The sequence below is a fragment of the Chlorocebus sabaeus genome, chromosome 11 (genome assembly GCF_047675955.1).
Source record: "Chlorocebus sabaeus isolate Y175 chromosome 11, mChlSab1.0.hap1, whole genome shotgun sequence".
Lineage (NCBI taxonomy): Eukaryota > Metazoa > Chordata > Mammalia > Primates > Cercopithecidae > Chlorocebus > Chlorocebus sabaeus.
Genome location: NC_132914.1, coordinates 92,600,964 through 92,616,463, shown reverse-complemented (window position 1 = coordinate 92,616,463; position 15,500 = coordinate 92,600,964). Strand labels below are relative to the sequence as shown.

Here is a 15,500-nt window from a genome sequence, read left to right as displayed (position 1 = left end):
CACTATCCAAATGCAAAGGCAATTCCTTTTACCAGTACCTTCCAAGATTTTTTATGTATACATACATAAAAGCAAATTCAAATATAAATGTGTTTCTGGAGATATGTAGGTATATACGCATGCATGTACACAAACACATACATACATATTTATCCCTGTAGAAACACACAGTCCCTTTTATGCACAAACTGAAGGATACGATAAATACCGATCCCTGCACTTTCTGATTTTTTTTCACTTAATATAACTTGGAGATCCACAGTAGAGCACTAAGAACTCTATCATTGTTTTTTAAAAATAGTTTCATATTTTCCATTGTCTACATATAAACCAGGTGTTTTCTTTTTAAAATTGAGTATTCTTTATCCCATGTCCAATCTCTTCAAGTTTTAAAATTCTTCCTAGGTCAACTTTGCAGATTTTTATTTTGATAAGAAATGAGCCTGGGCTCAGTGGCTCATGCCTATAATCCCAGCAATGTGGGATCCCTTGAGCCCAGGTGTTCGAGACCAACCTGGGCAAAATGGTGAAACCCTGTCTCTAAAAAATGCAGAAAAACTAACCAGGTTTGGTAGCATGTGCCTTGGTCCCAGCTACTCGGAAGGCTAAGGCAGGAGGATCGCATGAGAATGAGACTACAGTGAGCCGTGATCATGCCACTACACTCTAGTCTGGGTGACAGAGTGAGACACTATCTCAAAAGAAATGAAAAGAACCATTTTCTCCTACATGTTTAAAGTTGTTGCTGTGGAGCTGCATATATAACATCCCCTCTTCCAGTTATTTTAATGTCTACTATATCCATGGTTACCACTGTGTTCTCATTACTAATCTTGTATATTTCAGCTCTTTACTTTGATCAGGCAAACAAGGGTTTACATATCTTACTGGTCTTCTTAAAATGATTGGTGGATTCTTTTTTAGTTAAATTTATTAAGGTTTCTTATATGGAGAATATGATCTGGCCCCTGGCTACCTCTGAGTTTCATTTCATACTCTAACCTCCAACTTCCTGTGCTCAACTCATGATGGTCTTCTTTCTATACTCCAATCATGCTAAATTCATTCCTGCCAGAAGATCTTTCTACTCACTGGTCCATCTAACTGGCATACTCTTCCTCCAGATCTTTCCATTATGCAAACCTCAGTTTAAATGCCAGCTCCTCAAAAAGGCCTTCTCTTACCATCTAATAAAAAGGAGCACCCCACCAATCATTCTCTACCCTATTCCGTTTCTTTTTCTTCATAATAACTGTTTTATCTGAAGAATCCCATCTGTCCATTTATTATTTTAGTTTAGTTTATTTGAGACAGGCTCTCACTCTGTTGCCCAGGCTGGAGTGCAGTGGCACAAACACAGCTCACTGCAGCCTTGACCTTTTGGGCTCAAGGAATCCTGCTGTCTCAGCCTCCCAAATAGCTGGGACTGCAGGTGTGTGCCACCATGCAGCTAATTTAAAACAATTTTTTTTTTTAGAGACAGGGTCTCACTATATTGCTCAGGCTGGTCTCAAATTCCTGGGCTCAAACAATCCTCCTACCTCAGCCTCCGAAACTGCTGGGGTTACTGGCATGAGCCACCACACCAAGTCCATCTTTTATTGATTATTTCATCTACTAGAAGGTAAGCTCCACGAGAATAAGGATCTTGTCTATCTTGTTCACTGCTAGGTCCCCAGTTTCTAGAAAAATGACTGGCACAAAGAACTCATATAATCTGTAGTCTTTGATAGGCTAACCCTATCACTCCCTAACCCACACTGAACTACAAACTCCATAAGGCAGGGATCATGTCTATTATGTTTACCACTGTACGTCTAGTGATGAGCATATTGTGCGGCAGTCTGTGCTCAAAAAATACTGACTGAATGACCAACAGTTCACATGCCACACTGTCATATCTCTATTTCTTTCCATGTGTTTTTGCTTCCTTCTACCTGGAATGCAGACTCTTACCCTCATGGCCAACTTCTATTCATTCTCTGAAGCTCAACTTAGATGTCACCTCCCTGAAAGCCTTCTCTGACCCCATAAACTGAGTATGTTGCCCTGCTATGTTGGAAGGCACCCATGGCACTTATATCAAATTATGAATACTGATTTCTCTATTGATCACATTCAAAAGTCTTTAGAAGTAGGTAGTACATATTTTTACTCAGTTTTCCTAGCACTTGGAAGAATGGTTGACCTATAGCAGGCCAGTATTTAGGCAATGGGGGAATAAAATGGACAAGTTCTTGATAAAAATTAAAATGCTTTTTCTCCATTTCATTTATATCTAGATATATCAGTTTTGATCTATAAGATATATATATCTAGATATATCAATTTTGTCCATATAAGATATATATCTTATATGGATATATATCTAGAGATAAATATGAAATTTCCATATAGAGAGAGAAAGAGAAAAATGGTTTCAAGTCATAAGTTCTACAGTCAAGACACAACTTCATCTGTTAGTAGTTCTATGATACTGCACAAGTCACTTAACTTCTATTTTAGTTTTCTCATAAAATGGAGACAAGAAAATCTAGCTATAAAGGTCTGTATAAGGACATGATAGAACATAAAGCACCCTGTAAAGTTTGAGTATTATATTTATCAGTGCTATAATACCCAGCATCCTGAAGTGGCAAAGTTGTCTTTTTGCCTTCTATTTAGTCAGGATTTAACTTATCTATATGTCTTTACTAAAATAAAGCTCTTATATACCTTTTTTTTTCTGGCTATTAGAACTAATTTCCTATTTTAATAAATTTAAGTGACAGACTTTATTGTCATACAGTCTTTGGGTGCTTACTATATGCTAGATGATGTCTGATCACTTTACATGCATTAACTCATTTGATCCTAACAAATATCCAGTAAGGAAGATGATGTTATTATTGCCATTTTAAACATGACTAAAGCAAGGTACAGAGAGGTTAAGAAACTTGTTTAAGGTCACTTAGGGAGTAACTGATACAGTCAGTGTTTGAACTTAGCCATTCTTCTCCTAGAACCTGCTTTTTTGAAAAGGGAAGGATTTCCAGCTGCCAGTTTATTAACATGCCATGATGCAAATCTGCCATGTTGAGAAATTTGTTTAAAATATCAGATCTAGCAAAGCCAGGCTCTTCTGACTTCATTCTTTGGATGAGTAAAGGGAGAGACTTCAAGTTTTTTCCTTGTTTAAAAAGCAGCCACACAAGAACAGAACTTTCTTCCTGTCTGTTATTGTCATTCCCCCAGGAATGCATTTCCAGTTTTAACATAGAAGTAATGATAGACATTAGTTTCAAAATAGGCAACCTCAGTTTACAGTAAACATTCAGAAGATACAACTATAATATCTGTATTCAGGACTCCAGAAACATTGCTTAGTTTCATATGTAAACAGAAAAGGATATTTTTTCAGCATATATAGGGTAGCTAGCCTTGCTGCTTGGAAGTTGGCTCTTAGAGTTCGGTAGACAGCTTTCCGAAGACCGATGAGATGCTGACTTGGATGCTGTCCAGCTTTATTAAATGGGCAAGCAGCACTGACCCTGTCAAGCAAACTTGAAAAGTAAAATGTGATACAACTGTACAGGTGTCCTAAAGTTTTTGTTTCCTAAATCCACAATTCTATTAAATGTAGAAGACAAATTCCTCTATCATTATCTTTACTAGAAAATGATTATAAGTATGTCAACTCAGGTCTCATAAAATAGTCATTTCTGTGAATATATATATGCATACATACAGACAGCCACTTAAAAAAAAGACAAAAAATTAAAATCTCAAAGAGTAAAGGCTTCCTCTGATGTGGGGAAACAATGGATTTTGGCTGAGATATAACAGAAATGTAGAAATATCAAGAATTCACATCTTTTTTACATAGACACTATGCTTGCTAAAATATATTGGAGAAAAGCTACTTTATATTCAGTTTTCAAAACCTATATCCATAGGAAGTATGAAGACCTTAATTATAAACACTTTCAAATTATTAATATACATTTACATATGTTCATTACATTTGTTCACTGATCATATTTTGGTCACTTGTACAGAAAAAATACTATATAGAAATGCTTTCTGTACATTCATAAAAGTAGGGTAAAATTACTTACCCACCTGCTGCCACTGGCACTTACCTACTCAAAATGAAGTAGGGAACGTGGAAAGATAACAGGACCAGTGGCCAACAGGGGAATGCAAGTAGAAAGGCAAAGTAAGGGTTACTACATAGTAGCATAGCTACTCTCAAAGCTGTTCAAGAGGAAGCACATTTCATGGCACTTCCCATAAGATGAATGGGAAGTACCTAATTTGTAACAATGACATACAATATATTACATTTCATAACTTACAGTATGCATGAGTAAATACCTGGTTATCAGATAAGTTTTTTCACCTAACCAGTAATCTTTCCCAACAGTAAAACAAAATATTGGCATTTGTAAATTCCTTATTCTATAACCACAAAGCTATAAAACAAGACACCTAATTCAAAACTTTAAAAATGTTAAACCATACTAAAATGTATTCAGGTATTAAAAATCTATAAAAAGCAAATTTTTAAAAATCTATAAAAAGCAGAGGATGATGACTGACAGGCTTATGTTAAGATAAGGGAATGAAGGCAAAAAAGGTTTCAATTATTTGTGAGAGAGGACAATTTGAGGCAGAAACAAAACAGCATTCATGATTTCAATATATGGCACTACTGCTTGTGCTCCATTATACTAAATCAGTTTTAAAAACTGTCTAATTTTGAAAATGTCTAAAAAATTATGATTCAAGATTTATTATTCCTCATTTTCCAACCCATTATCCAGACAAAGGAAGCACAATTTCTTCCAATACTACTTCTCCCCGTCTGTCATCTGAATGGGTAGAAGTCATAATCTGGAGGTAATTCAAGTCGAACTGGCCCACTTTACCTCTTCATGCAAATTCCATGGGGACAGATAAAGTTGGAAAATGACACAAGGCATAGAATCCTCTATATACGCCTAACCATTAGTTGAACACAAAGCCACTTTGTTTAACCAGTCATTCCTCTCAATAAAATACAAAGGAACTATTACGTATTTTAAGCGTGATTTTTAAAAACTTTTTAAAAATTTGACACTCAAACAACTTAAAAATGTGCTATCCTTTAAGTCAATAAGAAGCAGACTTCAACTAATGGAAGGACAAAAATCAGTAGATGCTAAGGACCTTTATGCTTTTTTTCTTTTTTTTTTTTTGAGACCAAGTCTGTTGCCCAGCCTAGACAGAATCTGTTGTCTCCAGTTCTGTTGCCCAAGCTGGAATGCAGTGGCATAATCTTGGCTCACTACAGCCTCAACCTCCTGGGGTTGAAGTGATCCTCACGCCTCAGCCTCCTGAGTAACTGGGATTACAGGTGTGTGCCACCACATCTGGCTAATTTTTTATTATTTGTAGAGATGGGGTCTTGCTAGATTGCCTAGGGTAGTCTTGAACTCCTGGGCTCAAGTGATCCTCATGCCTCGACCTCCCAAAGTGCTGGGATTATAGGTGTGAGACATCACGCCTGACTGACTTTTATACTTTGAGAAGAAAGAGAAATTATAAAATCAGTCTTATGTCTTGGGATTGTGTGTAGAACACAAGAAAGTAAACAACAAGATAACTACTGGGATTCTTCCATTTCTCTGTTCCATGATTTTCTAGAAACAGTGAAAACTGTGTAGTGTTCTAGAGCAGAACAGAGTGAAGGATGCGATGGCTACCAGAGGTTCTTCACTCCCTCTTTTCATGATTTTCTAGATACAACTAATTAAGAGCCATGAATGTTCCTCACCATATGCTTACTTTCTCCCACCTATAGATTGCTAAAGTTATATAGGTTATATAAATTGTTAAATATACTAGCACACAACTGTCATCTGTTAGTGTTTGGCAGGTGTCCAGTGTACTGTAAGCTGGGTTTAGAATCAGATAGAAAGGATATGAATATTTACCATTTATCATTCTATGCCTTCAGTTGTATGCAAAAGTGACTAGCATAGTATATGGAATATACTTGGTGCTCAATAAATGTAACCTTCCCTCTAATAATAGACTAAGCAGCCAGTATATCCTATAGCTTAATATACTTACAGCTAGATTGGTGAATATTTAATTTCTTGTGAGAATGGAAAACATCATTATTTGCATGATACTCTGAGAGTTTCGGTGCTATAATATCTGCTAATATTTATCTAAACAGTTACTAGCACAAGTCAAGAGTTTTCAAAATGCATTTATAGCAGATATGTCTATCATAAAGAAGGCATTTGAAACAGAGTAATGGGAGCAAGCATTTACTGGGTAACTACTGCATGTTAGGTTCAGTATTAGACACTCTCTATATATTATCTCATATAATCATATGGTAACATACAGAAATAATCAGGATCTCCAAAGTACTTTAGTTCCTCAAAGCAGATAAGCAGAATCATACTAGATAGTAAATCTAGCACATAATGTATTTATTCCTTCACTTAGCAATTAATTGACTTTAGTAAGTACTAAAAAGAAAAGCACTTTTTTCCTATAAAGGTAACATAGAAATGAAAATAGGTAATAAATATTCTCCTTTACGGAGTAGAAAATAATCATTTAAGAAACAAAATGAAAAATGAACTCACAGTGTAAATCCTCTGGAAATCACTTCGGTTTCTTGAATGAGACGTAAAGCTTTTCTCACAAGGTTAGTAAAAGCTCGGCTGTTTGTGGCCATATCTTCCAAATGAATACTGTATTTTTTTAGGGTCACTTGTAGTTTGGCTGTCCTCCATAATCTCAAAGCTCTTATGACCAGATACACAAATAGAATAACTCCCCATACCAGCCAGGAAGACACAATCCACCAAGTAGGAAGCATAATGAGCAAGCTAATGAAGGCAAATAGCATTGAGAGATCCCTGGGAACAAGAAAGGAAGAAAATGATATGCATCAGATTAGAGAAAGAAAAATAAGTTACTTTAATCAGTTAAAACAAAATTTAAATTTAGGTTTACTAAACAAATAAAATGCTAGTTTCTTTGTAACACATAACTTCAAAAAATATGACATTTAAGAAGGTGATGTGAAAGATTTTCAAAATACCTCGCAACTAGATAATAGTGCTTAGGTATTAACATCCGAACTGATAAGTTTAGGTAAGAAAACAGGTGTCTTCTGGAATCACATAAAGCTGATTTCACAAAAGAAACTCAAAATTATCTGTAGGTGGTGACTGAATGCTGGGCAGAACCAACAAAAGGCCTCTACACTTCCTACATATACAGAGTCTGGAGCTAGAAATACCACCTGTTGCCTGCAGGATAAAATCAAACTTCATTAGCTCAGTCTACAAAATCCTTCAGAAGTTGGCCCAGGTCATGTCTTGAGTCAGATCAGCATCCCAGCCCTCAACTCCAAGCATTGTAAACCAGAAAATCTCTTCATTCTCTTTCCTTTTTGCCTGGTGTCATCTTATATTTAATACCACAATCCTATTCGTTCAAACCTTCCTCTGACACCAAGTCCTCTGTGAAGATTTTACCAAAAGTTTGAAACAGTTACTTTTAATTTCAGCCAACCCCTCTTCTGTGACCCCAAAGAAATTGCTACATTTCTCTTTATGACATTAACAAAAATGATAATAAATATAACAATAGGCATCTTCTGAAACCACTTTTTAAAAAATATAAGATATGGAATCCTTAACCTAAAAAGCAAATTAGAGATTTTAAAATCCAATTTTATAGATTTAAAAGTAAAAATACTATTTCAGAGATATTATAAATCCCTTTTCCTAAAATCAAACTTTATTTGCATAGAAACACATACTATATCAAGAATATGTACACATTTTTCCAATTAGAAATGATACACACTTGATGAGTAATTGTTTGAATAAAGTCCTCTAATTTTAAATAATCATCATCATTAATTTGGAATATACATACTTACCACAGACCATGATATGGACAAGGTTTGTACTTTTATACCGCTTTAATTGAAATAAAAATATGCACACATTTTTAAATTCGTATCAATTACAAGTCTAACAGAATAAAATACATCTTTAAAGCAATGAATGCTTTGGTGAAAATGTGTGTATATAAGAAAGAGGGGGCCAGGCACAGTGGTTCATGCCTGTAATCTCAGCACTTTGAGAGGCACAGGTGGGAGGACCACTTGAGCCCAGGAGTTCAAGACCAGCCTGGGCAACACAGTGGGACCCCTTCTCTACAAAAAATTAAAAAATTAGCTGGGTGTGGTGGCATGTACCTGTAGTCCCAGCTATACAGGAGGCTGAGGCGGAAGGATCACTTGAGCAGGCTGCAGCAAGCCGAGATCACGCCACTGCACTCCAGCCTGGGTGACAAAGCAGGACCTTGTCTCACAAAAAAAAAAAAAAAAAAAAAAAAGAAAAGAAAGAGGGGAGTATAAGAGGGATGTGTCTGAGAATATCTGAAAAACATCAGCAATATTTGAAAAGAGTTATAATCATATTGCAAAGAAAATCACATGCAATTTCTTATTAATATTTGCCCTGGCCAGGTGCAGGGCTCGCACCTGTAATCCCAGCACTTTGGGAGGCTAAGGCAGGCAGATCACTTGAGTACAGGAGTTCAAGACCAGCCTGGGCAACATGGCAAAACCCTGTCTCTGCAAAAACTACAAAAATTAGCCAGCTGTGGTGGCATGCTCCTATAGTACCAGGTACTTAGGAGGCTAGGCTGGGAGGATCACTTGAGTCTAGGAGGCCAAGGCTGCAGTGAGCCAACATCACACCACTGTGCTTCAGCCTAAGCAACAGAGTGAGACCATGTCTCAAAAAATAAGTAAATAAATAAATATTTGCCCTAATTTCCTTTAGAATCCTTTACTTTTTAGATAATACTGGTAATATCATAAAGCAAAATCTCATCATATATTTTTATATATTAATAGTAAACTCTAAAATCATTTATAGGTCTCATAGTTGCCTGGTTATATTTGTGGGTAAAGGAAACTTAGTAAAGTAGCAAATTCTTAAAAACCTATAGTTCCTTCTATCAGCTCCTTAAATTCTCATATTTTTGAAGGATAAGATGCTTCACTTCTTCATAATCATGTCTGAGTGACTGGAGAGTGAAGCATTTGTCAGTGTGACAGGGAAGACATAAATACAGAACCTTAAGGCCAATGAATGTAACTGCCTATGTAACTTGAACAGTTTGAGCAGTGATTTAGTGTACTTCTTGATTCATTCCTCCCTTCTATGCCAAATTTAATAAAGTACTTTAATAGGAAGAAGAAATCAATAATTCTTTATATATAATCCCTTTTTGCTACACATTCTTTTTTTTTTCTTTTAACAGATTATTGCCTGGGACTTCTGCTCTAGACCCAAATAGTTCAAGAGGTTGAAAAGTTTTAGGATGGTCTGAATCATCAAATCACGTTCCCTGTTATCTTTTCTCAGCCAACACAGCCAGAATCAACTGCCTACCTTCATGTCCCATCCTATTCTTGGTGTCTCTACAATATAGTTATGATAAAACCTATTAATTATAAAGAAACATAAAGAAGGATAGGCTTGCATGCACATATGTGCATAGGTGTATGGGTAAAAGAAATTCTTTTTTATTCCCCTTAGAGACAGGGTCTTGCTTTGTTGCTCAGGCTGGAGTGCAGTGGTGTGATCATGACTCACTGCACTCTGCAACTGCTGGGCTCAAGCAATCCTTCCACATCAGTCTCCCAAGGAGCTAGGTCTACAGACATATGCCACCATACGCGAACACATTTTTTTATGTTTTGTAGAGATGGGGTTTTGCTATGTTGCCCAAGCTGGTCTCAAACTCTTGGCCTTAAGCAATCCTACCACTTCAGCCTCCCAAAGTGTTGGGATTACAGGCATAAGCCACTACACCTGGCAGAGTAACTTTTTGGCACTTGTTATACCCATTTGCTAGGTTGCTGGGCACAGAACTAATTTTAGTGAGTTGGAAGTATATAATAACCAAACTGGATGTTTTTCCCCTAGCTTCACTTTAAATGGTATTTATTTTAGAAAGGTACTTCCCCTCCCATATTGTTACTTTAATTGTACTGCTAAATGTATAGAATGTTTATGCCTTTACAATGGAGAGCATATGGATGGGTTTCCTCTGCTAATACTCTATATGTAAGCAGTCAAAGAATAGGTGTTTTCTGGACAGTACCAAATATTAGGGGTTGCCAGGGAGCAAAGTGTTGGAAGGTGTCCATTTTCCTGTTGTTGAGATTGCCCTGCAGACAGGATACTGGGATCAAGTAGCTCAATCAGCTCCACATCCTCTTGTAACAGGACTTCCTGTTGCAGGATGGTATGTAATGAGTCGAGTCGGAATCCAATATCCTTGCCATTAAAATACCAGAAGAGAGGTATTAACACATATATAATATTGCATTAAACGCTAAACTCCTAATGTACTAATAAAATTTAGTGGTGTTTATTTTCAGAAGATACTTCAAGAAGAAACAACAGTCCAATCTACCTTCAGTATGATAGATGAGTTTTATTTTCACTGTAAATGTGAAACAATAAAGATTGAGGTAGACATTATTGAGCCATCAGATGTAAAATATAAATTTTTAATAACAATATGAAAAGTAATTACAGATTAACAAACCTGTCTAGTTAAGCCTAATTGATTAAATTGCTAGGGCACAACATGGAAAATATAATCCTATAACATTAAAGATGCTGTCCCTGAAGCTGTAACAATACAGTCAATATTTAAGAATTTTATTAGCAGGATCAAGGCCTCCTAAAAATGGATATTCAGATATTTAAAAATACACTATTAAGGAATGCAGTGTAAAATCACACTAACATTTGCATAGCATTTTATAGTTTACAAAACGCCTTCACATATACCAGCTCATTTATTTCTCCCTCTCTTCTTTCTATTCATCTATCAAGGAATACCTTCCATAAGCTAGGCACCAGGCTTGACACCGAAGACACAAAATGAACAAGATATATTCTTAAAGAGTTCACAGTTTAATGAAGAGACCCGAAAAGTAAACAGTTGCAATATAACATGCAAAGGAGCGTGATGAAATACACCTAGAGTACTATGAAAATGGCATAGAGGGACCAAGCCTGTAATGAAGTCAGAGAAAGTAAAAGAGGTGAAGCCTGAGCTAAGTTTTAAAGGATGAACAAGAATCAACCAAAGGAGTTGGAGAAGAGGGACGGTACAGGATAAAAGCCTTTCTAATTTGGGGAACTGTGAGTTGTCAGTACTAGATGATATTATTAATAGATTGTGCACAGAGTGCACATGGTAGAGAGGTGAGAAATGAGGTAGCACTCTTAGGGCCGACAGGTGAATTTTCACGGTAACCCTGTGATGTACCTTATCCTCCTCCTCTCCATTATATAGGGAAGAACACCAAAGCCCAAATAAATTAAGTAACTTTCCAGAATTTTGATTTCAAATTCTACGCATTTGTTAGCTGTGTTTCCCTGCACATAGTCTGCCTCAAAAGAAAATTTAAAGTTGTATTTTGCATTAAATTTAAACAAATAGAGGCCAAGTGCAGTGGCTCACGCCTGTAGTCCCAGCACTTTGGGAGGCCAAGGCAGGCAGATCACCTGAGGTCAGGAATTCGAGACCAGCCTGGCCAATATGGTGAAATCCCATCTCTACTAATATACAAAAATTAGCTGGGCATGGTGGCACATGCCTGTAATCCCGGCTACTCGGGAAGCTGAGGCAGGACAATCTCCTGAACCCAGGAGGCGGAGGCTGCAGTAAGCCGAGATTGTGCCACTGCACTACAACCTGGGTGACAGAGCAAGATTCTGTCTCAAAAATAAATAAATAATTAATTAATTAAAAAACCAAAACCAAACAAACAAATTTAGGACTAGAGTGATCCTACTATATGATAAAAATAAAGAGAACGATGGACAAGGCCATTAGCAATTAAAGTAAAACCCACTAGCTCTAGGGTGTGAAGGCAACAGGTTTGCTCTTAGTTAATTTAATCATTCCCACACCACACATTCCAGCCCTAGCTGATCACAATGAGGACTTCAGTAAGAATGTGGTGAACCATATATCAAACTGAGCCCATGACCTCTTGATCAGGGTTATATGCCACTTTTAGAGAATAAGATTTTTAATATTAGGTGCATTTAGATATATTTTATTTATCTTCAGTCCAAAAAGAGAGCATCTTCTCAAAGGAATGTTGATCTTTCTTTTAGCCTGATGTGGCTTTTTTTTACCATCTACTGACATACTCTGTATGTACCTCTGCAGCACTTTTATGTTTCATATTTGAACAATTGCCTCTTTTCTCTTCCTACAATTCCGATTCTAACATTAGGAACCACTTAATTTGACATCCCACTCCACTTTCACAAAGACAGAGCAACACAATTCCCTTTATACTATTGTTCAGAGGGGAGAAAAAAGGAGCGCAGGAGATGGGGTATGGTAGCTTTTCGAGTAATCTCTGAAATTGATCTTACTATTTGGTTCCCCAGTTAGACACAGCCATATTCAATGCAAGTATTAAAAATCAAACTTTTGCTACAAAAGCTTTAAATCATACCTTTTATGAGACTTCTATGTACATATATATAAGGTAACTTTGAAGAAGCCTAACTAGTTGAAGGCCAAGGCTGACAGAGACTGGAAAAGCCAGTAATATTCAACGGGAGTGCTCTCTCTTTACAGACACTCGGCGTAATCAGTTATTCACTTTCTTTAACACCATTCCCTGGCATCAGACTTACATGTAAAACTGGGATAACACCTCCCCAAAACCAACATGCTTAGAGGAAGTATTAACAGCTTTAGGAATAACTGATTTAAGAATGTGACAAACCGACTGGGCACGGTGGCTCACCCCTATAATCCCAGCACTTTGGGAGGTTAAGGTGGGCAGATTACTTGAGGCCAGGAGTTCAAGACCAGCATATTAGCCAGGTTTGGTGGTGTGCACCTGTAGTCTCAGCTACTTATAAGGTTGAGGCACAAGAATTGCTTGAGCCTGGGAGGCAGAGGTTGTAGTGAGCCAGGATGGTGCCACTGTACTGCAGCCTGAACAGTAGAATGAGACTCAGTCTCCACAAAAAAAAAAAAAAAAAAAAAAGTGATCAACCAACAACCTACAATCATCTATGCATACAAGTGAACTTGAAAGGCACCAAGACACTCCAAATAACTAAAACAGTGTTATCTTAGTGATTAGACTGCCTCATATAGAGGAAAAACTTGAACTATATTCTGATTACTATAGCTGTTTAAATTGAATCAGATTAATGAATTAAGTATCTTTCTTAAGGATAAAATGTAAAATTATATATTACACTTTGATTACAAAAAATAAGAACTGCAGAAAACATGTTAACTGTGTTACAATGTAACAATCAAAGTACCAGAAAAATTGACACCTGCAAATTAAGAAACATGTCATGACAGTCCTATTTGGACTGGGAAGCCCAGATCCAGGTCTCAAACAAATGAAGAAACTGAAAAGGTGCTAATTCTGATCGATTTAAGTATTAGCAGGTATCACTGGCATGGCTGGAGGCTATATGCTCCTGGGATGTGTACTACGTAAACTCTGGCACATTTTCAACAAGTCTGAGTGCCAAGACTTAGTGTCTAGCTTTATATTCTTGCTCCACAACTTAAGCATGTTAATAGGCTCTCTGTGCCAGTTTCCTCTTTGGCAAAATTGGGATAATAACAGTAGCTACTTCATAGGGTTGTTACGAGGATTAAATAAGTCAATATCTATAAAATACCAAGAGGAGTGTTTGGCTCATAGTAAGCACTGTATGTTAGCTATTACTGTTGTCACTATCTATGCAATAATTAAAACAATAAAGAAAAGCACATGTTGGATATATTACAATATAAAAACTTACAGAACACAACATAATTATTACCAGGTTGATGCAGAAAATAAGAGATACAATAGGCTGAAGTTTTGGGAAAACTTTGAGAAAAAGCTAGGAGTGCTTATTGAAAGATTCCAATGGATCAAGAAAAAAAAAAAAAACCAGAAAGAATTCCATCACAGTATAAAAGCACAAACACAGACATACAGAGTAAGTATGGAATAAAGGAAAATGAAGACTGGGTTCATTGATACAAATACTGGTGGACAAAGCTGGAAAGGTAGGTTAGGGCCAAATTATGCAGACTCTTTAGTACTGACGTGACAAATTTGGACTTGATTTGATTGACGAAGATCTTTCTAGAATCTAAATAGGGAAGTGGCATGAGAAAGTACTTAGGAATTCCTTTCTGCCTGGATGAAATGAAAGGTTATGAGAAGGCACAGATAAAAAATTAAGAGATTTTGATTTCTTTTTCCTTAGGGATGGAGAAGGAAACTTATTCATGTGTCAGTATTCTTTGAAGATCTTAATCACTGTGGAATATCATGGGGCTTTTGATATAAGGATCAAATGAGATAACATGTGTGAAGGTACTTTATAGGCTAAAAAGCACTTAAAAAGTGCTATTACCACTACCATCAAGGATTTTTTTAATTCTTAAGAAAAATACTATAAAAATGAACAATAGTAAAATGTTCAGATATCACAGAGCAATTGCCAGTATTCTTATAAAAGAAGTGAGGGCCTGCTTCAATATCTTCAAGAAAGATCAGCATTCCATTGAGATACTCTCTTTACTGAAGATAAATAAAATATATCTAAATGCACCTAATATTAAAAATCTTATTCTCTAAAAGTGGCATATAACCCTGATCAAGAGGACATGGGCTTAGTTTGATATATGGTTCACCACATTCTTACTGAAGTCCTCATTATATAGCTAACAACATTTTAAATATGTCACAATCAAGGGGAAAAAGTCAAGCAATCTCACGCCATTCTTATAAGAAATCTCACGCCATTCTTATAAGAAATCTCACTGGCAATTTCTTATTCCATTACTAGTAAACTATTCCTTAGGTATGTATTCTTATAGTTCTCCATAATGTAAGCACAAAAGGGATGCATACAGAAGCTGGCACTTTATAGTGAAACATCACATGAAACATGTGGCCAGTGACACAGAATCAGGAATGAAAAGACCAGGCCTAGGCAGACTATGACTAAATCACAGAAAAATGTATATGGATCCATATACCTTACCACAGTCCTAGTATCACTGAAGAATGAGATGGCTCCACCTGGATAAAAATGACATTCTATGTAGACGATAAGACACTTCATTGACCTTCTCAACACACCTTCAACAAAGATGAAACCCTGAACAAAGAACTTGACAATTTGGATTGCTAAAAAAGTAATTTTAGTCAGTCAAAAAATAATAATACTTGAGCTAGAGAGGTCGTATGCTATAGCAGAAAGAGCATGGCTTTGGATCTAAGAGACCTGGATTCAAATTCTGGCTCTATCACTTTCTAGCTGAACATTTTTAGACAATTCACTCAGTAAGTTATTAAAACAAAACGGAATTGTCTGAACCTTGGTTTTCTCATTAGTGAAGTAGACTAAATC

The 15,500-nt window shown here is 36.4% G+C and overlaps 1 protein-coding gene across 17 annotated transcripts in view; it reads right to left on the bottom strand.

Annotated features, from left to right (window-relative positions):
• Nucleotides 1-15,500, bottom strand: part of VEZT (vezatin, adherens junctions transmembrane protein) — an 81,340-nt gene that overhangs the window by 27,012 nt on the left and 38,828 nt on the right. For 6 of the 17 annotated variants that reach the window (XM_073021017.1, XM_073021018.1, XM_037996680.2 and 3 more), the window contains 3 exons: nucleotides 10,180-10,355; nucleotides 6,627-6,902; nucleotides 3,393-3,530 (listed from right to left, as the gene is read on the bottom strand). In XM_073021017.1, coding sequence (XP_072877118.1) covers nucleotides 3,393-3,530; nucleotides 6,627-6,902; nucleotides 10,180-10,355 — 590 coding nt within the window. Of the gene's footprint in view, nucleotides 1-3,392; nucleotides 3,543-6,626; nucleotides 6,903-8,257; nucleotides 8,339-10,179; nucleotides 10,356-15,131; nucleotides 15,249-15,500 lie in introns of those variants that run through there. The other 11 variants (XM_073021008.1, XM_073021012.1, XM_037996681.2 and 8 more) reach the window with 4 other exon arrangements.